Here is a 24,197-nt window from a genome sequence, read left to right on the forward strand (position 1 = left end):
ACGCAACTGCGGGGATTCGAACTAGTGACTTGCAAAACACTAGCACTCACATACCCAGCGCTCCAAACAACTAGGCCACGGGCGAGCGCTGCCGACCTTCGAATTATAAGGTACATAATGTATAACCAGTTTACACTTTTATTTATTTTAAGCATTCCAAGCAGCTTAGGTGACTATTTGTTGTTTTGCGTTCGTGCAGTAAGCATCCCCCAAGTTTCCACAATATCTCACGTCTAGCAATTGCATTTCTTAGACGGAAAAGCGTTCGCAGATGCGTAGTCGTGCTGCTGGCCGCTGTGCTTGTTCGCCGAGCGCAAAAAAGTGCTTCCCGGACCCTAGTTTTACGCTGTACGGTAAAAATATCAGTTGATTTTATTTCCTTAGTACCTATATTGACTTCGCTGACTCTTCTCCCGCCTTCAAGAGGCCTTATATTTTCCTACTGGGGTACCAGTCAGAGAAGCGTCGCATGTGCGCTTGTGCAGCGCTTGTGTAAAGCGACCTTGACTTGGAGCTAGATACAGTGTACAAACTAACCAAGTAAAGAAAGGCACATTCTTCCATTCACAAACATGTCCTGGCTTCGTTTCAAATGAGTGAACGAATTGCGACGACCCGTCGGCGGCCGGCGGACGAAACGCTGGGCCGACTGACTCTGTCTGAAGGCCGGGGAGCCGGGGAGCCGGGCAGTAGCGCAGCCAATTGCGAGCTCGCCTCCTCCCGACGTCACACGAAAACGCCACAGAAAATGGGCGAGCGTAAAGAGAGGAGGACAGCATTTTCGAATTAATTTTTCTACTAAATAAAATCGCGTAAATGCGCCCAGAGTGGTCGAAACATGGCCTGGGGACTCCGGACTACAATTTGCGCTAGTAATCCCGCAATGTTTACATATCACTTCAGTGTCCCTTTAAAGCAACCATGCCTAAATTCAAAGTTTCAGAGCTGTTTGGTCCAGCCAGCAAGACTCCCAACCCAACAGGAACAGTATTATGCGAAACTCACACACACTTTATTCAATGTTCTGCTTGGCAACTCACTGCCATACTCAGACGAAGAAAGGAACAACAGGCAGGTTTACAAACTGGGCATCCCGCTCGACATTATCTCCATGGGCAATTGCTATCACTTGGTGCAGCACTGTAGGCCACGGCGTATACACTGTAGGTCCCGGTTAGCAGCTCGGTATTCATCGAGGAGATCCTTCATCTCTGGGCACCAGGCCTCCCTGAAGGCATCCAACCTTTCTTTGTCCCGGTGTATTCCCAACCTGGTCTCGTTTATCTGCCGGTCCAGCTGAAGCCTGCGCAGCAGAGCGACCCGTTGTTACCCCAGAGGAACACACGGGGAGGTTCACACAAAGCTTCGGAAACCAGTGTTGCCCTAGGGTGACACTGGGGCACCACTGAGTCAGTGGCAGAGTAGAAACAAGCCAGCTTCTGTTGGTGGATTACTGCACCACGATTCAGTTACTGATAACTGTGATTTTAGTGCTGGCCGACATTATATCACTCCTATCCATAATACGTCCCTGTAACATGAAATTTGAGCGTTTTACATTTCTTTTATTTTTTTTTTTCAGTTAAAAAAAAAACGTATCTCCTGGCTGAAAAGGAGCTGAGTGAGCTACCAAAGGCTAGTCCTTCCATAATTAAGCAAAGTTTTATGTATTTTGTTTTGATGGCCCTTAAACACAAGAAATTCCAAAAACGTGAAAACAGGCATCACTGCCTCATACACTTTCCCGCAATGATTTGCGACGTTGCAAATTGTGAATGGTAAAATGGGATTAGTGGAGTTTTTCTAAGCCAGTTTTCCGGAACAAACCCGAAAGCAGGTACGGCAAATGCAAATAAAATGTATGTGGGAGTTACGTGTACATGTTATCGGTTGTGCTTGAACATTATGAAGCAGATTCCTTACTAAAAAAAAAATCTTACTGGTGGTGAAAAATTGTTTCAGTTTCAATTTCAGTCTAATGTTTTGCATGGTTGTGTCACCACAAGACTTTTGCAAGTTAATGCGAGAGCTGTTGTCCCCTTTCGCTCTCCATGTTTATTTATAAATGAGGCAAAACTCCGAGATTACTGTCGCAATTGATTAAATGACAATCCTGGTCATCAGCCACCTTGCTGTAAAATCGTGCGAGTAGTTTCTACTGCAGCTCATAGGTGGCAGCACCTCCCCTTGATAAACTTTTTGGGTGGCCCTCTCCATGTAGCACGATGTCGTCGTTTGAATCCCGTAAAAATAGGAAAAGAAATGAGGGAGAAATGACCCCTCAATTATTTATTTCTGCATCTAAACGAACAAACCGCCATTTTCTGTCAAACAAAAACTGAAACAGCTTTGAATATTATAATCTTCCAGTTACAACCGAAAGTCATTCATTCTTTACTGCCCCTTTAAGAGTACTACGTAGTAGCACGTGTTCATTATTAAGAGTACTACGTGGCAGCAAGTCTTCATTATAAAGAGTACTACCTAACAGCACGTCTTCATTATTAAGAGTACTACATAGCAGCACGTCTTCATTATTAAGAGTACTACGTGGCAGCAAGTCTTCATTATTAAGAGTACTACATAGTAGCACGTCTTCATTATTAAGAGTACTACGTGGCAGCAAATCTTCATTGTTAAGAGTACTACATAGCAGCACGGCTTCATTATTAAGATTACTACATAGCAGCACGTCTTCATTATTGTCGATCACTGCATTGGAGCAGCAAAATGTGACCAAAGGTTCTACATTCCTTTTCACAGCTTGCTGGCAGCAGCAGCTCCAAACTTATAAAACAACAGAGCAAGTCATCGCTACATAGATTGTGAAGGTACCATACTCAACTTTGCGTCATTCAAAACGTTTTGCAGCTCACGCCTCGCCAAAATTTTTGGATCTCAAATTCGTCCGCTTACTGAGAACCACTATGATGTTGCAAGGGCCCTGCAATGTACAGTTAAACCTCGTTATAACGAGATGGGCTATAACGAAATAATGGATATAACGAGCAAATCGTAATTCCCCTTGAAAGTCCCCATAGAAACCAATGTATTTAAAACCTCGTTTTAACGAGGTAAAATTTGCCCGTTAGGGAATATAACGAACAAATTTCGTTGAGAAATCAAATTTTGAGCTAATTTTTAAACAGTGCGCAACGCGGATTTGAGACAGCGCGCGACGCGGCAACTGTATTAGCAGTTCAAAACTCCCGCCAAGCGCGCGAAGCTGGATGGCGCGCCATGCGGACGCTGCGCCCGCGAAGCCATTCCCACCCTCCTCTCGCTGCGCACGGCATGCCCTTCGATTTACAGTCTTGGACTCACCGCGGGCTCCCCGAGAAGCAGTCCGACGTTCGATTTTCACATGCATTCCTATGGCTTCGGGGAATCCTTGGACTACCCGCGGACTATCCGCCCCAATGCGTCGCCTTCCTCTCCCCCCCTGCCCCCTCCCCCCTGTTCGTATCGCCGACGTCGCTGCGTAGTTGCGTGTGCGTGGGTTTTGGCAGTCTTCAGCCTTATCTTTTATAGTACTGCTCGCGTGATTCGAACAACGCGAGTGCGACAGGCGGGAAGCGAAAGCTAAAGGCTATCACGCTTGAACAGAAGACGGCTATGATAAAAGCCGTCGCATCGGGCGCGAAGGAAGGTAAGGTGCACTCCGTGGTAAGGTGGCAAGAGACTTTGACGTGTGGACGAGTACGCTGTCCACCATCGTGAGCAACCGAGAGTCCATCGTCAGCGCTGTTGCACGTGGCGTGAAAGGAAGCGCTAAGGACGGCGTCGGAGGCACTATAGATGCGGTGGACGTGCTGTGCCGCTACTTCGGCGCGCACGAGGGCGGCGAAGATGGCGTGAACATAGCGGCCGCAGCTGAGCGAGCCATCGCTCACATTAGGAAGGTGCATCAACGTCCAATTACGGACTTCTTCGAGCCAAGTCTGTTTGAAATAAAATACGAGTTTTGAACTGCAATAAAGTAGGTTCGTGACTTTTCCTTTTTACCTCCGGAATGTGTTTATTTTGCTGACTACCGCCGTGCGACAAGATGCTATTTCGCCCGCTTTTTGTTTTAGGTAACTACAATGCAAATATTTGCAGTAAATGTCGGCTACGGCTATAACGAAATATTGGCTATAACGAGCAAATCGCGGCGCCCCTTCAATTTCGTTATAACGAGGTTTAACTGTAGTACCGTATTTGCACGATTCTAAGGGGCCCCCCGTTTGTAACGCACAGTAAAATTCAGCACCCGGGAGCCACAAAAAAAAATCTTGTCGCCGATTATACCACCAACACAGAATGAGGCCCTGGTCTTGAGGACCGAAAATTTGCCAAAAAATCAATTTTCTGTATTAATTTTGTTTGCAGTCTACAGGTCCCAAAGAATGTACCTGCAAAATATCATAGCTGTATCATAAGTATTCACAAAGCTGTCGCCATTTGAAGTCGCCTACATGACCATTTTTGCCTATGTTTGCAAACTTTGTGCCCTGTTTTCACAGAACAGTTTTTTTCCCGCATGGTCAGCTGTCGGGTGCAATATCTTGGGATGTACAGGTTCGATTTACATCATTTTTGCTGCATTCGAAAGCTTATGAAATGAACAGTGCAATAAAGCCACAAAAGCACAGAATTTCTTTTTGCTGGCACAAGATTTTACGCAGTTAGTTTTACAAAAACATTGTAAATTGATGACCTGACATTTACGAATTTTACAGCGTTTGCAGAAACCATGTATAGTTACACTCCCTGGTCCTTCCAGAGCACAAAGGGATAAAAGCTTTGAGTATTTCATAGGTACATAATGAAAAAATTGCCCGAAACGGAGTGACATAACATGTTGCACAACTCTAAACGTACACCCCATAGACGAAAACTGACTGCATATTTGTGCTCAGAATGTTGAAATACACTCAATGTGTAAATCTCAAGCACATAGGTTAAAAAATAACAAAAATGTCCTTAAGACCAGTGTCCCCTCTTAACAGATGCTTCAAAATTGCACAAAACCTTTGACTGAGCCTAAATTGGCACATGCTGTGGGCAGCTAAAGCTCTTCCGTGAAGCTTTGCATGTAAAAATGTGGTTGGTCCCTTTGTTCTTACCAATCGCGGAGATATGACTCTGGGTTGCCCTATGCACGGGATGCTGCCTAATTTACCTCAGTTTCTGCCAAGATGGTTACCTCGTGTTTAAACGAAGCGTCCATCCTTCATTGAATCCTTTCGTTTCAGTTTTGAGTCGACGGTTTTGGCTTTTAGGTTTTTGAGTTTAGAGTCCGATTGCGACGTGCAGGTATTTTTGAATGCCTATTTTCATTAAAAAAGGTGTGTGTGTTAGAATAGTGCAAATACGGTACTTAAGGTGGCAGCCAAACTGACTCTGCCCCGCCGTAAGGAAACTAGAAGGCTAGAATCACTGATCAGGCTTAGGGGAAGCTCAGCGTGTAATAACCCTCACCCACATAACGGCATGGCCGAAGCTTTCTTCCCGCTTCGAGTGATGAAAGCGACAAGAACTGGACGATTTAAGCTCACTCAGACATCCCAGTGCCTTTTGAAAGAACGGTAGGCACAATTTGTTCACATGCAAATAATGACGCTGGAGTTTTGCCTTAAAACTAGCAACACTGCTATTTCAACAAGGCCATCTTTTGATTGACGCAATGCTGTAAGCTGCCTTCCCGGTCCCCTTCATTCCAAGGACAGCAACGAAAATTGGGAGGTTGTGCCCTCCACCAAGCTAAGGCATGCCCATTCGGCTGGACGAGCCACCTGCCCTTGTGTGTCCAATCTGACCCCCTGAACAAGGGTGAAAGACTTGCAAGAACTCACTCGATCTTCTCGAAGAGGCGCCGCAGAGACGGTGTGTAGAGCTGCGTCTTTTCGTCGATGAGGGCTCGCCTGAAAGCGAGGCACAACAAAGCTTACTTCACACTCTCTAAGCATTACATACAGGCCATATAAAATGCACAGTTTAGGTTCTTTCAATTGAAAGCTTCATTTCAGAAGCCAGGTACCTAGGTTCATAATCACACCACTCGAGGCCAGCAAAATGACAGTTTATTCCTCCGAGTTTTTCCCACCGGTTGCAATCGCTCGTACGGAAACGAGGTAAATTCTGTGCATACTTCTTTCCTGCACATAATTTCTTCCTTCGCTTAGCAACTCATTTCACCAAAATAACATTTCAAAAATGCTGAGAGAAGCGGAGGTCTCACTCGAAGCAAGATTCCCCAGCATTACCGCATTACTGTTATCTGCCAAGACGCTTGTCTTTGGCTATTTTCTATCAAGTTTGGCTTCCTTTATCCGAACCCAACTGCAAGTTTTCTTTCTGGCTTTTCTTTACATCCTTCTCTGTATGCCGCGTTGTTGACTGTATGAACGTGTGCTGCAGTTCGTGCGAAGATTGCAGATCGCTCCACTCCATTTTCTTTTATAATTCTTTCTCACTGCAGGTATTGATCAGATCAGACTTATTTCCAGTTTTACGTCAAAAGGCAAAAAAACTGTGGAAAGGAAGGCACAACGTGTTGCAACACCGAACAGAGGCCACCCCTCCATTAAAAGAAACAACAAGGTAAACATAACACAAAATTGCAAAAATACAACATACAGCACAAACAAACAACAAAATAATGAAACTGAAACCAAAACTGTGTACGTAATAGGCTTGAAAAACATGAAAGCAAATTCTAAAAGTACCAGGACAAACCTTGCCTCGATTAAAAATAAAACAAGAGGTACAAGTCAGAGGCAGTAAGCATATCAAGACAATTAATGAACTTGGTCATCCCGCTGATTTGTTTTCACAGTCCAGCTTTCCTGAACAATATTTTGAATTTGTGATCCGATATGGTTGCGGTTGCTAACAGAAAGAATGCTGGGGTATGAATTTAGAATGTGTGGTATTCGAGCTGCTTAAGTCTGAAAACCGCAACCGGTACGAGCTTAATTGGTACGAGCGTAATTGGCACGGCAATACTAACAAAAGTCAAGCACAAGCACCACCAATGGCTCCACTTCTCGTAAAAAAAAAAAAGGTTTCCGTTGAGGTTTTGCAAGCACCAATGTCATCCGTATCTTTGCTTTGCCCTACAGCCAGAACCAAACAACCACTCCAAAGGTCCACTCCATTTTTGGAGTCGCTACTGCTTTGTCGCACTTACTTCATAGCCACATGGTGAGAGAGCAGCCGGACCTGGTCCCGGAGAACTCCGATTCCCAACTTGGAGAGCACAGGCGTTGCGTCCCACTGATCCAGCAGACTCTGAAGTTCCTGGAAAGAAAGAGAATAGAATACAACGTTGAATTCCTCTTTCTAAAGCATCGATAAGTACACAGGGTATATATGACCACGAGTGATAGAGGAGTTGCATGCATCAATCCGATTTTTATGTCGGGGAGCTGATATGGTGATGATACGAGGAGACTATCGGTGTGTCAATATCCTGAACTTTCGAATATACTGTATTTTCGCGCGTATAACCCGCACCAAAAATGCGGAGATTTCAGTGGCAAAGTAGGGGGGTGGATAATACGCAGGGTTTTTTTCCTTCAGTGCAGCTTCACGGCAATGCGCGCTGGGCCGTGAAGCTCCTACACAGTAACACTGACTAAGCCTCACTGTCAAACACTAAAAGCTTCAAAAAATGCTGCATCATAAACAACATGGATGGAACCTAAGATGAGCTTGTGTACAACAGTGAAGACTGTGGCTCGAGTGATAACTCTAGCAAGAGCAGTGCAACTGATTGAATTGCGACTTTCGCATTGCAGTCAGTGTATATATATCTACTTGCTAAATGTGCGCTTTTTCTGTCTACATAGTATGTGATGTGTTGCTTGAGCAGTAGCTTAGGTGCAGCCTTTCCTGTATCAAATGTGCGGCGGGTAATACGCGAGGATTTTTTTTTTCTTTTCCGGCCGACTGAAAGTGTTGGTGCGGATTATATGCAGGGGCGGGTCATACACGTGAAAATGCGGTAGACGCAAATAACGAAACATTCGATTAGGGTTGGAATCAACTGCCCCTATTGAGAAACTGCGTATTTAAAGGGGCCATGGAGACAAAATACAAGTATTATTCAATAATAATATTAAAAAATACACCTTCACTAACGTGAAACCTGTGGAGGGGCAAAGCATGCAGTGTATAAGCGTATGCAAAGAATTTAAGTCTCCCTTGCCACACGGCACGCGCTATCGATATACGTGCAATCCCAACTACGAAGATGGAGGAGAAGTGAAATTCGAAACGGAGAACTGCAAATTTTAAAGTTAAAGAGAGTACAGAGCAAAATAGAAGCTAGCGAGCAAGTGCGAACGAAAAACGAGTGTCCCAGTGTGTTCTTTTAGTACACGTTTTTGCCCATGGAGATGAAACGTAGCGCGAGACGTTTGAAAATGAGTGTCGCTGTGTTTTAGTACCGTGATCACATGAGAATAAAACAAACGGCAACATGAGACGCTGACAGCCCGAGCCCGTAAGGTGCTTCGCACCCTAAAAGACTGCTTTGTCCTGGTAACACTGGCATTATTTGTATCACATACTTTGAACAAATAACGAAGATGTTAAACAAAACATGCGAAGCAGTGGTGACTCCTTAGCCCCTTTCCATCGGCTTTTCTATGAGATCACAGAATCTTGTTTGTGTGATTCTCAGCCGCTGATGCAAACCACCGCTAAGACACATGACTGGGCAATTGTTTCGTTTGATTGCAATCGTTTGAAGCCTACAGATCCGTTTCATTGCATCACTTTAATGCCGACATGCAGTTAACGCACCGATAAAGATGTCTTCATTGGTATCACATCTGACGTCACTCCTGTCCATAACACTTCACTGTGGCAGGAAATTTGAAGTTTTTTCAAGGGTTATATGTTTCTTCGGTTGAAAAAAATCTCTGGGGGCTGGATTGGAGCTCAGTGAAGTATTGAAGTCTAGTTCTTTCAAATTTAAGAAAGTTGCATTTTGTCTTCATGGCCCGTTTGGAGCATTGTCTGGTTGGGAAAGGAAAATGAACTGTTTGCTGTAGTGATGAACCAGATCCATAAAGTTACGCCCCACTAAAAGCAAAAAAATGCCCTGCTAAAAAATATGCAAAATATGTCCTTTGCAACGAATTAGGCATTGGCTGTATCGCACTTAGGCTACTTACGACAGCCACCCAAACATACTGCTTTTGTCATAGGCTTTCCTGCAGCGCACCGATAGCGTGCAACTAGGTGTGACAAGACGGGGGTTTTGCAGCATTTCCTCCTATCTCCTTGGTGTTGGGCCAACTCTATTCCCGCGCTTCCCTTTCGGCATTCCAGATAAAACACCCGGTTAACACTCTCCAGATAAGAAAGCCCAGCTGCACACTATCTCAGTCGCTCGTTTTCTCGTCGACCATTGTACAATGTTTACCCCTTTCTTAATAAGGGGGCCACGAGCCCAAAAACACAAGTTTGGTTCACTGAAAAGGCTGCTTTGTCCCGATCAAAACGACACCAATTTTATCACAGACTTCTATTCTTATCTTAGAGCAATTTCATAATATTTTATAGCAAGCAAATAACCTAGATATTCGAAATTAAATTACCACTATTCACACAAGCCCAGCAGCAACGAATAAGCATGCGCATTAAAAAAAAATTGAACAGCGAAGCTGTTCTTGGTCGAGGCCTTCACGGGACGAAATGCGGTAACGCAGTCGCAGCGATGTGGAGAGGGCATAGTCTAGCGAGGAGCAGAGCAAGCGCCAAGCAGCACACGTGCAGAAAGTTGCACGAATGCGTGAACCAGACGCTTATGTAGGCAAGGCGTTTCTAATCTACTAAACCGGCGGCAATGTTTACACTTGTCAACAAAGTCGGGCAAAAAGAAAACATTAGGCATATTACACCAATACACAGGTGATATTGGCATTGTTCTTTTAATTAAAGAATGCAAGGCTGCTTGATTCTGACGATAGCAAACAAAAAAATGTGCTGTAAAAAAAAAGCGTTTGCGGTGCTCCTTCGTGGCAGTGTTCCAAGTTCAAAAGTAACAGAAGTTTCCAGTAGATGGCGCGAGCAGTGGAACACGGCAGAAGTGAACTGGCGCGAACAGGAATCGACTTGCTGGCTTTGAGAGGTTCTACGAAGCTTAGCCTTGCAATTTGCAAATGCCAGAGAGCTTCACTGTTAGCACTACCGTTCACAAAGTCAAGTCAGTGAAAGCTGGGATAATTTTTTGGCCACGAGTATTGCACTTTCATCGTCGCCGCTTCCATTCCTTCTACTTTGCCGCCTGCCTCCGCTGGCTGTAGACTTTATTCTAAAACATGTACAAGCAACAATGGGTGTTGCAAGACAGCTGGCACTCGACGCTTCGACTTATTATCTCCGTGGCAACGGGGTCGACAAAGGCTCTCGGCCCATTGCCTCCACTCTGTCGTTCTCTGCTCCTCTTTTGCTCCCTCTCATTACAGAGTGACGCGAAAATGAGCACCGCTCTCAAAATTTCGCCAAAAATTTTGCTCCGCCTATCGCACACGCAATGCAAATTGGGAACGTGAAAGTGGAGCTTTCTGGCTGTAGGATAAAAAACTATTCCCTGGAAGTTGCTAGGCGAGTCGTTTGTCCATCTGCGAGCCTGTCTGTACACATCCGTTACCAGAGGCCCTCCACAAGCTCTGAAAATCTGCCTTCAAAACTTGTAACATTGGACATCAATGCAGGTTTGTAAATTGATTGTAAAGGTACTACTTGCCACTCGGTTTCAAGCATTTTCTTCAGCTTATTAAAGAGCTGTTGCTTTCTGTTTCCAAGCTAGACGCACCACTAAAATGTGACAAACCAAAATGTATTTGAGTTAAGGGTCAGTGTACGTCACAAGCTTGCATTTTCAACGCCTATTTATTAGAAGCACACACGTAGTTCACGAAAGTGTTTTGAGAGTTTCAAACACATCTGTTCTTTTTTTTCGCTGCAGGGCAGACAATCCCTGACATCAGGAACTTTACAATGAAATAAACAAATCATAATTTTTTTTAATTCAAAATTTCAACATTTGTCATCGCATGTTGTATATTTATATATGCTTGTACAAGAGACACTCAAAGGGCCTGGGAAATGTGTCTCTAGTAACCAAGGTCTCTAATATGCGATGTTGCTAACATGGCAAACTTGGGAAAGCTAACCAGTCTTCATTTAAGTGTCTCTTATAACCAAGTGTCTCTTGCAAAAGCGTCTCTTATACTGAGGTTTGACTGTATTGACAATTCGAAGCCCACATTTTCAGTACCTGCAAACAGTATTTGTACCTTTGTATCTAAAATATACCTCTTCTTAATGCCCACCCTGTATTCGCTGATATAATATCAATAATATAGAAACAATATAAGACAGTATTATTGTTATTACTATTAATACTGCTACTACTATTACTACTACTACTAAAACGTAATTGAGATTACTGACCAAACAGCCCAATTTTTAGCTAGGTAGTTCTCTTGATCAGGCAGCAGTCATACCGGAGCGGTGTTGTATTGCCCACTGCTATGGCCAACGAACGCTTGCAAAACTTTGGCACCTACCTTCTCATACTGGAGCACGCACTGGGCTTTGCGCAGCCTCAGCTCCAAGTTAGAGTCTTGAAGTTCCTCCACTTCCGAGCGTTTCAACTCAATGGCCAAGTCCAGTCTCGGTGACGCCTGACCTGGGAGCAAAAACAACAGAACTGAAACATCTCGAATGAGATGCACGCTACCTTGAGTAGTTTTTACACCAGTTAGGCTTAACACTAACTGGTGCACGCACTTAAGGGGGGACGCGGCTTTCAACTTCGGAAAAATGACCAAAACATCGTTTTTTTGAAACCCACATATTCGGCTTCCATGTTTCCTATTCTGTGCGTCTGCAAAGTTTTTACGCTGAAAAGCGTCGCAAAGTGGCATAAAAAAATACTTTTGTCAGGCGCGGTGACAAACTATCAGCGCAAAAGGGCGAAAAACTGCAATTTTCGGGGCGCTCTATCTCCGCAACGGTGCCACCGGGCGCGGCCATTTTGATATGGTTAGATCGGCCGAGCGATCGTCTTTCCGGTTCCGCTCGTCTCTTGTATCTTCGTTCATTCACAAACGTACAAACGGCAGAAAAGAAACGACGCACAAACGAAGGTAGAAATAGATGCTGAAGCGCTATTGGTCCTTCGGTCGGGGCGCAGAACAACGACCCTTCCTGATTGGATGTCGCGGGCGCAACGCAAGATGGCGGCCGCCTGAGCTGCGTAGCGAGCGGATTGAGTTCATTTTCGCCGCTTCGCTCGGCCGAGTTTCTGTTCAATCTGTGGTATTCAACACGCACGTTATCGCGATGGGAATGCCAGAGATAACGAGCCAGATTACGGGAAGTTGTGTGGCTCGAAAGGCGGAGGTCATCGAACGCTTCGTGGTGCGCGTGACTCTACCGTCGCCAGACCTTGGAGGGTGACGCGGTGTGCGCGCTTGCGATAGCGGTTCGTGAAGTGAACTTTTAGTCGGATTTACGATGTTTACACGCTTAGTTATTGCTGTGTTTTGACTGTGGGCTCGCTAGCCTTGAGAAAGAAACGGTCGATGCGTCAAACGCTGCGGCGCGCACGGCATAGCCGACGCGCATTGGAGCATCACATGACTGGGCAACCGGTTACGATTGAACGCCAGTAGTTGTAATTAATGCCTGCGACGTTAGATTTAATCTTAAAAGCGACCTGACCAGCCATATCAGGTATAATCAAAGTTCGATATGTCGCGGTAAGCGTGCGCTGCGATGCGCGCGAGCCATATCGCCTTTCTTGCACTACGTTTCCCGTGCACTTGTAATTTTCATGAAAACAGGTTTGAGTTAGTAATATAGGAATAAAAATATGCTCTCTGCGTTAAAAATGTACGTTACTGTGGCAGCATTTAACAGTGATTTTTTTAGGGAAATTATTGATACCATTGCTTAGGGCATACTGGCTGTGCTGCGAGAAATATTGGATGCCTTGAATGTCAAAAGTAGTAAAAAAATATGCTCTTGCATTGAAGTTGGGAGTTGTGCAGAATACTCTACCAAGCAGCTTCTAAGTAGCTCATTTTCATCCTTGTGGTATGCAAACTTTTGGCAATGAACACCTGCACGTATGAGTACTAAGTTGCTGTGCCAGGCAAGATAAAACATAAAAAAAGCCAAAAATGTTCAAGTTTAAGTAAAAAAAAATGCTAAACTTGGTGCCATGGTGACAACACTGCAAAAGGAGGTTGTCCAGTGCGATACAGCCAACCAGCTAACCTACTTTGCATTGAAAGCCCATTGAAACCCATCTTCCCCTCCATTTGGTTTGCAAAGGGGGTATGTACTCTTCACGGAGGAGCTGAAAATGATGTTTTCTGGAAAGAGAAAGGCTGTAAAAGGCACTCCAATTTCAAGGCAAGGCCTTCCAGAAGCCCCATGTTCAAAAGGACATGAAAGGCTGCAACCGTGGCGACTTTTGATAAGTGAAACCTATGTTGCAACTTCGGAAGCCGTTTTCTCAAAACAGTTTTTTTTGCCACCTATGTCGCTTGTACCAGGGATTTCTTCGTGACCACTGGGTCTATTTTGATTCCGTTTCTTGCATTACATTCCTTGATGAACAGTTCAGGTCGTGACACTTTTGGTTTTCCAGATTTGTTTTTTGTGACTTTTTTATTCAAATAGTCGTTCACAGTCGACATGCCTGTTGCACATTACCCTCTAAAAAAATGAAAACTAAAAAATATTGCTTTGTAAAAAAAAAATTCTAAAACTGTCACGACCTCGCCCATTCATTTGGGAATGCAAAGCACTTCGAACAAGTTTTCTATCGTGTTTTATAAGTCGCTCAAGCTCGGTACAAGCGGAACAGAAAGAAAATTTAATAAATAAAAAAGTTATCAAAATAGTATCTTGAAATTTTTATAGTGTTATCACAGAAGCATTTCCAGTTGCTGTGCCAGTTTTCATCAAAATCCACTCAGAAATAAAAAAGTTGATTTTGAAAGCCACGTCCCCCCTTAATAGGCACAAGGATATGCATCAATCCCTGTTGACCCATTGTTGTAGCCATCCACTGGTCAGCCGAATCCATTCTCTGCGTTGGCTGTAACCTCATCTTTTCCCATCCTTTAGTCATAAGTTTCATGCTAATAACACTAGAGGAAAGTCTGGCACCAGTGTCTACAAGAGCCGCATTTCAACGATCATGCCATCATAAACTGTGGAGAGATGTTCCAGCATTACTTGGCATGGCTTGCCAACGAGCTCAAACGTTGCCTGTGGTCACAACAACCGTAATTATTGTTAACTGCTTCTTGTAGCCTGAACAAGAGAATAAAATGTTGCCCATGTTGTTGCCTTTTCCATGAGAAGCCATAAGAAGGCAAGTGTCAAGCCAAGCCAAGTACAAAATGAACACTGTCAGCTGTTATAATGATGGCCGTGACAGCACACATTTGCAGCGACAGATTTCCCTCTGGTACATTTTGAAGCTCCATGCCTTCAGAAATCAGTTTCAGTACAATTCACAATAATTCAGGAAAAGTTGCGCTGTATGGTCTGCAATCATTTGGCTTTGACCACCGAAAAAATGTATAACTATATGTATATGGCGTTAGTAATGGCATTAGTAATGTATATGGTGTTAGTAAGATGGCGTTAGCAATGCCTGGAGCATTGGCATCTCAAGTACAATTGTGCATTGTCATCATCAAGTGCAATTAGCAATTGTTCAGTTTTTTTTTATGGGAGTACAATGTAAAATGCAAAAGCTACTCGGCCTTACAATTTTTGCCTCATCCTTGCTTACAGCATGAAGTAGCCAACTGGCAAGGGCTAGATCAGGCACAAGATCGTAGTCAAATCAAGCTACTGTCAATATTAGGGAGTTTTAGCATAGCGGCTAGCGTACGCTACGCTAGAGTTGGCGGGTAGCAGAACCCACAAGAGTCGGGGCACTTTAGCCTGCTCTTGTGCTTTGAAGGTGAAAGCGTTACGGCTTCCCCTGGTGATACCCATCAAAGACTGCTTCCCTCCTGGCCTGCATTTGTCTATCTTTGCTTTCATTTCATCGTCCTTTGGCGTGAATCACTTCCAACAGGCAGACCGACCAGCCATCACACCACGGCTTTCCTAGAAATAGAGTTCTCTGCGGCTGGGCTGCTGTTACAGTCACCTGGCGTCAGTGCTGCACACGCTAGGCGAACTTCTTTTGTTCGACCATTGGCAGCATGCTGAAGTAGTGTGGTGGTGGTGGTTATGTACTCCATTTCTACTATGTGACAACCCAGAGTGAATTTCGATATGAACCCCAAAGTGTTTTTATCTACTTTTTACAGCAGTTTCCATACTGGACAACAATGCTGGTTTTTCACACAACAGGGCCCTTAAAACTGTTGCCTTAAAACACTCACCCACATGTTGGCGTATCTTGGATGTGTACAGCAGCAGTTGGTGGTGCAACGAACGGTGCAAGGCGTCCATGAAGTCCTGAAACAACAATAACAAAAAACTTCTAAAGAAAGATGAGAGAGGCGTTAAAGCTTTCTCCCATCGAAACTGCGTCAAAAGTGCACGAAAAGCATCCCTAAAAGTGGGTGCAATTGATCGCCAAACCTACCTAGTTGCAAACGAAGAGCGAACCCATGCGACAATTTTTCATGCACCAAGTAAACACATCTACGAACGATCTAAATGCATTCCAATACGTGGTTTATGAGATAAAGGTACATTACTCTACTCCTTTGTGATTGATGCATGTATTGTCTTATATGGAACCGTTCCTTTTTTGGCGATTTTCATGGTAACCGTTTTGGTACAATCAGCGAAGCTCAGTTTCATGCACACTCCCTCTGCCCAGACATCTTATCAGAGTTTTTCGGTTGACCAACCAATCTACAGGGAAATGCAGTAGTTTCGCAAGATGCAATCAGTCCCACTAAGAAACTTTTCCCTTCAAAAAAGAATAGAAATTACTGTATTTTTACAATTCTAGCATCCCCCCTCGCCCCTCCCCTCCCCCATTGTAACGCACAAGTAAATTACCCAAAAATATTTTTAAAAATATCGCAATGACAATTCTACTGCGCAGAATACATGACACTATGTACCTGGCCGAAAACATTTTATTTGACGCATGCAACTGTGGCAGCAAAAATCACTCCTGATTCGACAAAAAACACTAGCGGGGAACATTAAAATAGCTTGCAATTTAAAAAGTCTCGACGTTAGCAGTTTTAGACATGACATGCTAATTGCAGCCGCAGAAAAATGTGCAACAGCTGGCAAAGGTGCGCCCATTGAGGAATGGTTGCAGCAAAAATTTACTCCCATAATGTTGACAGATTGCTTTCGATTGTATTGTGGGAGGAGTTTGTGTCCGCAGCAATGCTGCCAGCTGCTTTGAAGGGTATTTTGGTTTTCAGCCCAACTGTAGGGCCTGCCCAAATTTGCAGGCTACTTTTAGCAAAAGAGGGTGCACGTTAGAATCGTACAAATACGGTAAATCAGAGTCCAACTTCCCACTCCTCCACACCCTAGGGAATTCGTGCAATGGTGCTAAACGAGCCACTTGCCTTTGAAACTTCAACGCGTTTGATCGGACCACAGATGGCTGCCACGGAGGTTTCCGACAGCAGGACGGCTCGCTGGATGGACCTGAGCTGTGCCATGAACTGATGAATGCAGAACACTGTTAGCATGCAACCAAACGGCCAAAGTGCTTGTTCTTTACAATCGCTTCAAGGCACAACAACAAAAAGAAAAGAATTCCTTCAAACTGCCTGATGTTGCCAGGTTTTCCCCAACTGGGTAAGAACTCACCAAATGCAGGGCATATTGCATATTGCTAGTCAATTGTTTCATGTAGTGCCAAATGACAATTTTCTCTTTAACTGAGTCATTTGTAACTCGCGCTTGAGGAAGGCCAGTTAAAACCTGCTTAAAAGAGCCATGAAGACAAAATACAAGTTGGGTTTATTAGAAAGACTGCTTAGTCCCGATAACAATGATACCAATATCATCGCAATCTTCGAACAAATAACGGAGATATTATAGAAAACGTGTGAAGTAGTCGCGACCCCCTAGCCAATTTCCCGCAACTTTTCTATGACGTCGCGGAACCTTGTTTGTGCGATTGGCGGCCGCCTAGCTGACCTGTCGCGACGACACGACTAGACGTCTGTAATGGGGCCTCTAGTTCCATTTGACCGCATCCCTTGAATGCCAACGTGCAGTTAACGCATTGAAAATCATGTTTTATTGTTGGCCCGCATGACGTCATTCTTGCTCATAACACGTCACTGTGGCGCAAAATTTGAAAGTTTTAAATACTTCTTGCTTTTTTTTCGTTAAAAAAACATCTTCTGTGGCTGTAATGGAGCTGAGTGAGATACTGAATCCTAGTTCTTTCAAATTAAACGAAGTTGTATTTTCTCGTCATGGCTCCTTTAAAGGGACCATGATGATCACATACAACTTCGTGCAACCTGAAAGAGCTAGCCTTTAATAACCTCACTCAACTCCGTCCCAGCCATGAAAGAAGCTTGTTTGTGGGGACACATTGGCCTTAAAACAACTTCTTTTAATTTTCAAGCAGACTTTGTGAAACCTGTCAGTCTTGCTGCTTTTTTCCCCACTGATTTCGATACGCCATTTTTTTTTCACCTGGTCAATTAGTTCACAAGATAATTAGAGATAATTAGCCATTTTTGGTCACACAACAGACGAAGCAGTGCTGGTCAAAAAACTGTCATTTTTATATTTTCCAGTGCTATGAACCCTGGTGAGTGCAATAATCGAAGCAGTTTTTTGATGCATCACCTGGAATAATTTTACAGCTCATTAAACTTCGGTGTTTAAAATGGGCACCCAAAATGGTTCTTTGCCACTGCTGCCAACGAGGTTTAATGAGCTTTAAAATTAGTTCCAAGTGATGCATCAAAAAACTGCTTCTATTATTGCACTCACTAGGGTTCATAGCACTGGAAAATATAAAAATCAATTTTTTTGACCACCACTGTTTTGTCCATTGTTTGACCAAAAATGGCTAATTATCTCTAATTATCTGACAAACTTAATTAGACTTATCCCTTAAGAAATTTAACTTAACTCCTATAACCACTTCCCCCAACATTCCCCTGTCGAAACGATCACGAAACGTTACTGCATTATTCGAACTTTCATTGTTCTTTTCCTAGGTCAAGCATTGACAAGGTTCCCCCCCCCCCCCCCCCCTCTCCAACGCCTTTTGGGTACCCGCAACTGTTGGCTTCCTAGAATGAACTACTCATTTTTCAAATAGAGTAGGCACTCAGCAGAAAATTGACCTAAAAACTAGGCAGCGACAAGCACTCCCCAGTGAATGAAGTGTGAATTAAGGTGTGAATCAAAAACATGTGAATCAAATCACCTACGTCTTCACTCCACTTGGGTTCATTTTCCATTAGGGGATCCTGGGCCAAGTGCTTGATATCCTTCAAAGCGTATTTCAGAATGGATGCTTGCAGCCACCTTTCTTGATGCACCCTCATCTCAGCACGCACCTTTTGAAATGAAAAAAAGAAGAACGTCTGTGAGGACGGCAGATACGATTCGCATTGAGAGTTATGCTGGCAACAGTACAGGTATCTAAAATGTGCAGCCATCAGAGGGTACAGGCACAAAAGAGAATTAAATGTTACGTAATGTCAAAAGACCTTTCTCTTTCTTTTTTGATGGCCAAAGGTAATAAAAATATTCTAACAGCTTCCATGCACAAAATAGATGTTTCTGAACACACGGCCATAAAAATTTTGCCAAATTTTTTCCCAATTAATTAGTCTGAAGATCACTCGTGAAGATAGCCTTGTAGCTCAAAAAGTATGAAAGATAGCCTTCAACCGATTCCAGTTTTGTTATCAGGATAGTTGACTACATTACTGTAATTTGATTGAATTTGGTCCCCACAAATATAAAGAAGTTTTACTTGCCACCTCCCCCCCTTAACACTGCACTTTGAAAGGGCAAAGCAAGGGGGGAGGGGCAGGGGGATCGTTAGCGTTGCTCACATTTTGACATCGTTCTACAGCAGAAGCTAAGGATTTTACCTTTTTTACTGAGGACATTGTATTAGCGCTGGCAGGCTGGACATAGAAAAAGAACACACGGGACTAACACTCATACCGTGTATTTATTTTTCGTGCCTCAACTTTCAGCACTAATACGTCCTCAGTATCAAACAACCAATTAGCCCAACTTTCTGTACTTAACATACTTTTGGGGGTTGGGGAGTGTTTTCAGTTGTGTGGCAGCTAAGCTGACGCAACACCTCTCGCAAACCAAGTTGAGCAAAAATTTTAAGAATAGCAGCTACAGCCGGAAAAGGAACAAAGGCACGAGGAAAAGACGGGACAAGCACTCAATTCCGACTCAATTGAGTATGAAGAAACTTGCACCATTTATACGCACCTATCATGTTAACAACAAAGAAAATACAAGACAAAACCAAAAACGGACCCCGAAAACCAAGAAAAACACGAACCACATCAAACAGCGTTCCCGCACTTGGCACAACCCATAAAGACACCAGGCTATGCCATATCTGATGTACACCATATGTTAGAAAGAAAATCAATCTCTTTTTGTGACAACATGATTGCCACCCTGCTAATCTTTTATTTCTTGTGTCGTTAACATAATAGGCACGTGTAAAAGGAGCAAGTTTCTTCGTAATTTATTTGCAAGTCTGCGCTCGTCCTGTCTTATCTTCGTGTCCTAGTTTCTATTCGCACTGTAACTATTATTTTTTTTAATTAAATGAACAACCAGCTTGCCCAACAGTACACCCTGGTGTGAAAATAGCCGTGCTCAAGTTGATCACAAGTTGATTTGTTGCCTTTACCTTGTAGGGAAAGGCAACAAAAAAAACTCAGGACTTCACCTTTACTTCAAGGCAAGGGCAGAGTCCTTCAATGCCTTTATGGTCATGAAACTTCGCCATCACACTATAGGAGAGCTTCGTACACTGCCGCGCCGCTGGTGTTGATCGGAGGGCAGCCGGGGGCGTGGTCAGAGCCCGTTTGGCAGGGAACGGACCACGCAGTAAGATAAAACAGACGCTCGCCGCCTTATCAGCAGTGCGCTTTCGCTTTACGTGTCGTGGGCCGCTGAAATGGACTCGTCATTTCGCGAGTGGCGAAAAAATGTGGTGCGAACGGGCATGCAGCTACTGCGTTCCTGCCTGCCGGTCTAGCTACAGAGCAGCGGCGGCGCCCCTCGCGGTAGCCTTTGTCCCCGTACGAAACTTGGCCAGGAGTTTCATGACCAGAGAAGCATTGAAGGACTCTGGCGAGGGCAAGGAATGGTGGCACAGCTGTTCGTGCTCTCACCTTTGCCAGCCTTTTCTTAGCCTCACTGGAGAGACAGTCCTTCGACTTGGCCTTCAGCTTCTCGAGAATGGACACGAAACCGGGCCGGTTGTCAAAGTCCTCTTCGGACCAGCCGATCGTTGCGGCTGAAACAAGTCATTAAAATGAGCAATACTCCCAAGAGGGTCGAATCATGAGCGACTGTCTTGTTTCCTTGTTTCTTTGTTTTCATTTACTCCTTGTGCAACCATACAAACGTACATGGACTCAAAAGAAAGATTGAGCAGAAAAATTGGGTGGAATCAATCCCGTAAGGTACGACCGATCAATTAAATAAGGCATGATAACCAATTCTACAAGGCATGATCTTCATGCCTTGACAGAAACCAAACCAATCGTAATCCCCGCTTCGAAATTTGATATTTCTCACATATTGCCACACCTGTTGCCACCGATTGACACAGAGGTGATATGGCCTGCATTGCACAATGATGCAGCTCTGAAACAGGCACGTTAATAGCCTACTTTCTTGCCCACCGGCAGGTAATGAAACGGATCTGCTTTTTTGCCATTTGGTTTTTCATGAACATCGAATCAAAAAAAATTTTTACCTGCTTACACAACCATATTTTTTTGAAAATTAACTAGTAGTTTGTAATACAGGATGATTTTTTCGTGCAACAGTGCGACAGAGCTGAAAACAAAAAAATGACTAGGCAGAGAACGCACCAGTCACTCACCAACACAGTGCAATGGAAAACCCATTTTCCTTAATTTACTTTCCCATTTAATATTTTTCCAATTTTTCTTTTTTTCGAAGAAAGAAAAGCTACTTTCAAACCTGCAGCTTCCATTGCCAGGCTAGTCATGCTGCAATGCGCATCTCAGGCTAAGGACTTGTGCTGTGTAGATAGATACTCAACTCTGAGGAATTAGGAGAGCATAGTCAGAAGTCCACCCTACACAGAAGCTGAAAAAAAATATGTATGGCAGAAGGTTTTTGGTGTTAATAGAAATTCTGAGGGCTTCAAATACAATTTGAAAACTTTCCATTATATTCCAATACGTTCGAGATCTTAAAACAACGTGTGTTCACTGCAAAATAACTTCAAACCTAAGAGCTGAGCTCAAGAACCAAACGACTGTTCTTGAATAACAGAGGTCTGATTCGTTCAACCCAGGTTTCCTGTTCAAGAAAAGGGCAACTCCGAGCCTCTGCGTCAGTCGTAATACATAACTTCGTAACACTGCAAGTATTAAGAGAAAGCAAAAATAAAAGTGAGGTGGCGCACGCCACTGAAATCTCATTCTTTATCTTCTTCTTTTCGCTCCGTCCCATTTTTGAACCATTCACTCATTCTCGCTCAGTGTTTGCTAAACACTACGTTGTAATGGCCGCAGCCCCTCTCAGAAATGCAGCTATTGGAAATCGAACCTACAGCTAGAGCAAGTAGAGAAAAAAATTTGATGAGAACCGAAAACTAAACGCTGCAACTCGCACTGTATATGGATTCCAAATTTTTGCAATATTGTTGCAATTTGCCCCAAAAGCTGTACTTTTTGACATCTTGCTCCCACTATCGTTCCGTCAATCACTTTTCCTTTCAAGGCAAAGACGCATATAACAGAATGACTTCCGTCAAGCTCTTGATGCTGCCTATCTTACAACAGGAAAAAGCCCTAAACAAGAGTACACGCGTTAAAGCTTTCTATTAAAACATTATGCCCGATATGAAAACTCTTTGTGAAGAGCCAGTTTTTACAATGTGACCCAAGAATTCGCAATAGAAAAATCAGTTATGTCATTCTTGATGGACTGCGTTGAATCAAGTTCAAGAGGCTGAAGTATCTTAGCACGGCCGTTTCGAAGGACTTCCAAACAACGTTGAACCAATTGTCTATCCAACGCGTCCCATTGCAAAGACATAGGGAGCACTTGTGGGCCAGCATTCAATTGTCAATCGAAAGTTGTCGAGTTGCACAGGCATAAGAGAGCAATTTATCAAAACCCAGTCTGTGGCTAGCCCACCCCACCCCCATTACTATGGGTGAACAGGAAGAGGCAAGGGGAAGGGGGAATAGCCTCCCCCATGTGTCGACAGAAAGTTGAAGTACTTGCGCTCAAGTGCTTGCAACTGCTGCCATAAGTCATAAAAGAACCATGGAAACCGAAGTACACACTACCCAATTTAATGTTTGCTAATTTGAAAAGCCAACTTGGTTTTATTAAGTTGCATTTCTATGTAAATATTTAAAACATCTTTTAGTCTGAAGCCCCGGTTCTGAGGCAAAGTTTTGCAAGTTGTGTGTGTTGAAAAGCTCGGCCCGAGATCGGTTGGCACTCTAAACATGCTAACCTACTGCATTATGGTTAAAAATTCAACAGCGTTTTTAAGATTTAGTCAAGCACAATTATTTAAGATGCAGGTGCCCATTTTCTCTGTTTGCATATAAACACTGGTTTTAATTGTAAACAGCTTGAGGTGACAAAGTTTTTTTCCCCGAAGCAACGATAGTCACAGGTTTCGAAACACGAGTCACTAACGATTTCACATCGTAAGTGAGAATAAACTTCACATTGACGCACTCGTGGTAACCTACCGGTCTGTGCGACTTTACAACATTCTCTGCACATTGTGTAGTCAATGGCGTTCCATTCAAAGTAGGGATCTTTTAATAAGACCAGCTGACAGCTAAAACAATGAAAGTCACCACGCTCACGTACCATACAGCCTGTAACAGGTCTTGGGAAAAAGTTTAGCTTGCTTTCAACACAACATCATGTGGACACTTAATGGAGGAAGACTGGTTCTATTGCAAGAGATGTTATTCAATTCATGAAGATACCTGAAATGGGGACAATATGGTTCATTGTCCAACCCTCTAACATTGAAGGGAAAACTAGAAATGAAGTTTACTACAACATTAAATGAATGCGACCGAGTGACTGAACGGTCTGCGATAAGTCAGTGTAATACAAATGGCTAATTAGACCGTTGCCAATGGCGGCACATTTTTTTCTACTCAAAGGTAGTGCAGTGTTCTCTGCCAAACGTTTACTAACTACAGTCACTATTAACGATTAACTGAGGCTTCGTCTACACGTAGACACCACTAGAGTTACATCTTCTAATCTGTAACTACTATTAGTGATCAGTCATTAACAGTGACCCTGGCTAATCAGTGAGCGGAGGTGGTTTTGACAGTTGGGGGGTGTGACATGGGTTGCCGGATGGGAGGGCCCGGGGGCGATTTGGCGACGCTTACTAGGGCCTCCCCGTTAAACTGCTGAGTTGGCAACGTGTGAAAAATGATGACAAGCTCACTAATCTACACGAACTTCAAAAAACGCGCGCAACGGGCATAGCTTTATTTCACTGGACGACACATCTAACAACGTGAGTGCAAGTTTACCGCTCAAAGTGGGCGCCAAACGGTGCACCCGTGAAGCGATATCAACCACCGTCTCAGCGCATTGAGCGACTGTCACAAGCGACAGCACGCTGTCCTTTCATACGCTTGTGGTGACACGAACGTCCAACAGCGAAAATTTGAACCGAGCCCAACGACACATGAGGCGAGTGTCGGCACAACCGGCTGCGATACGATTACCCCAACGTTGCAGGGCTAGCTAGTGTCGTCTTCACAACAAGAGGCAGTAGCAATTTCCCGCTGGTATGCTTACCTTTGACCGCGGCTTCCATAATAGCTGATACACTTTGAGAGAGTCGAAGACTGTCACAGCGACCACGCCGGGTTCCTGCGGCGAAAGCCCACAGAACAGTGGAAAGCCCGTGCAACCGTGCAACCGCGCACTTTTTTGTACTGCAATGCCGACCA

General features: G+C 43.9%; 1 protein-coding gene across 1 annotated transcript; it reads right to left on the reverse strand.

Annotated features, from left to right (window-relative positions):
* Positions 1-990: 990 nt before the first annotated feature.
* LOC144164666 (uncharacterized) lies at positions 991-24,197 on the reverse strand. The gene is made up of 9 exons (XM_077694997.1): positions 24,043-24,197; positions 20,379-20,503; positions 18,426-18,554; positions 16,587-16,685; positions 15,426-15,501; positions 11,571-11,692; positions 7,175-7,284; positions 5,838-5,906; positions 991-1,303 (listed from the first exon to the last, which is right to left on the reverse strand). Exons 1-9 carry the CDS (start codon positions 24,059-24,061, stop codon positions 1,126-1,128), a joined length of 927 nt encoding a protein of 308 aa, XP_077551123.1. The 5' UTR covers positions 24,062-24,197; the 3' UTR covers positions 991-1,125.

The sequence above is a fragment of the Haemaphysalis longicornis genome, unplaced genomic scaffold (assembly GCF_048455015.1).
Source record: "Haemaphysalis longicornis isolate Haplotype H1 unplaced genomic scaffold, Haemaphysalis longicornis Haplotype H1 scaffold_132, whole genome shotgun sequence".
Taxonomy (NCBI): domain Eukaryota; kingdom Metazoa; phylum Arthropoda; class Arachnida; order Ixodida; family Ixodidae; genus Haemaphysalis; species Haemaphysalis longicornis.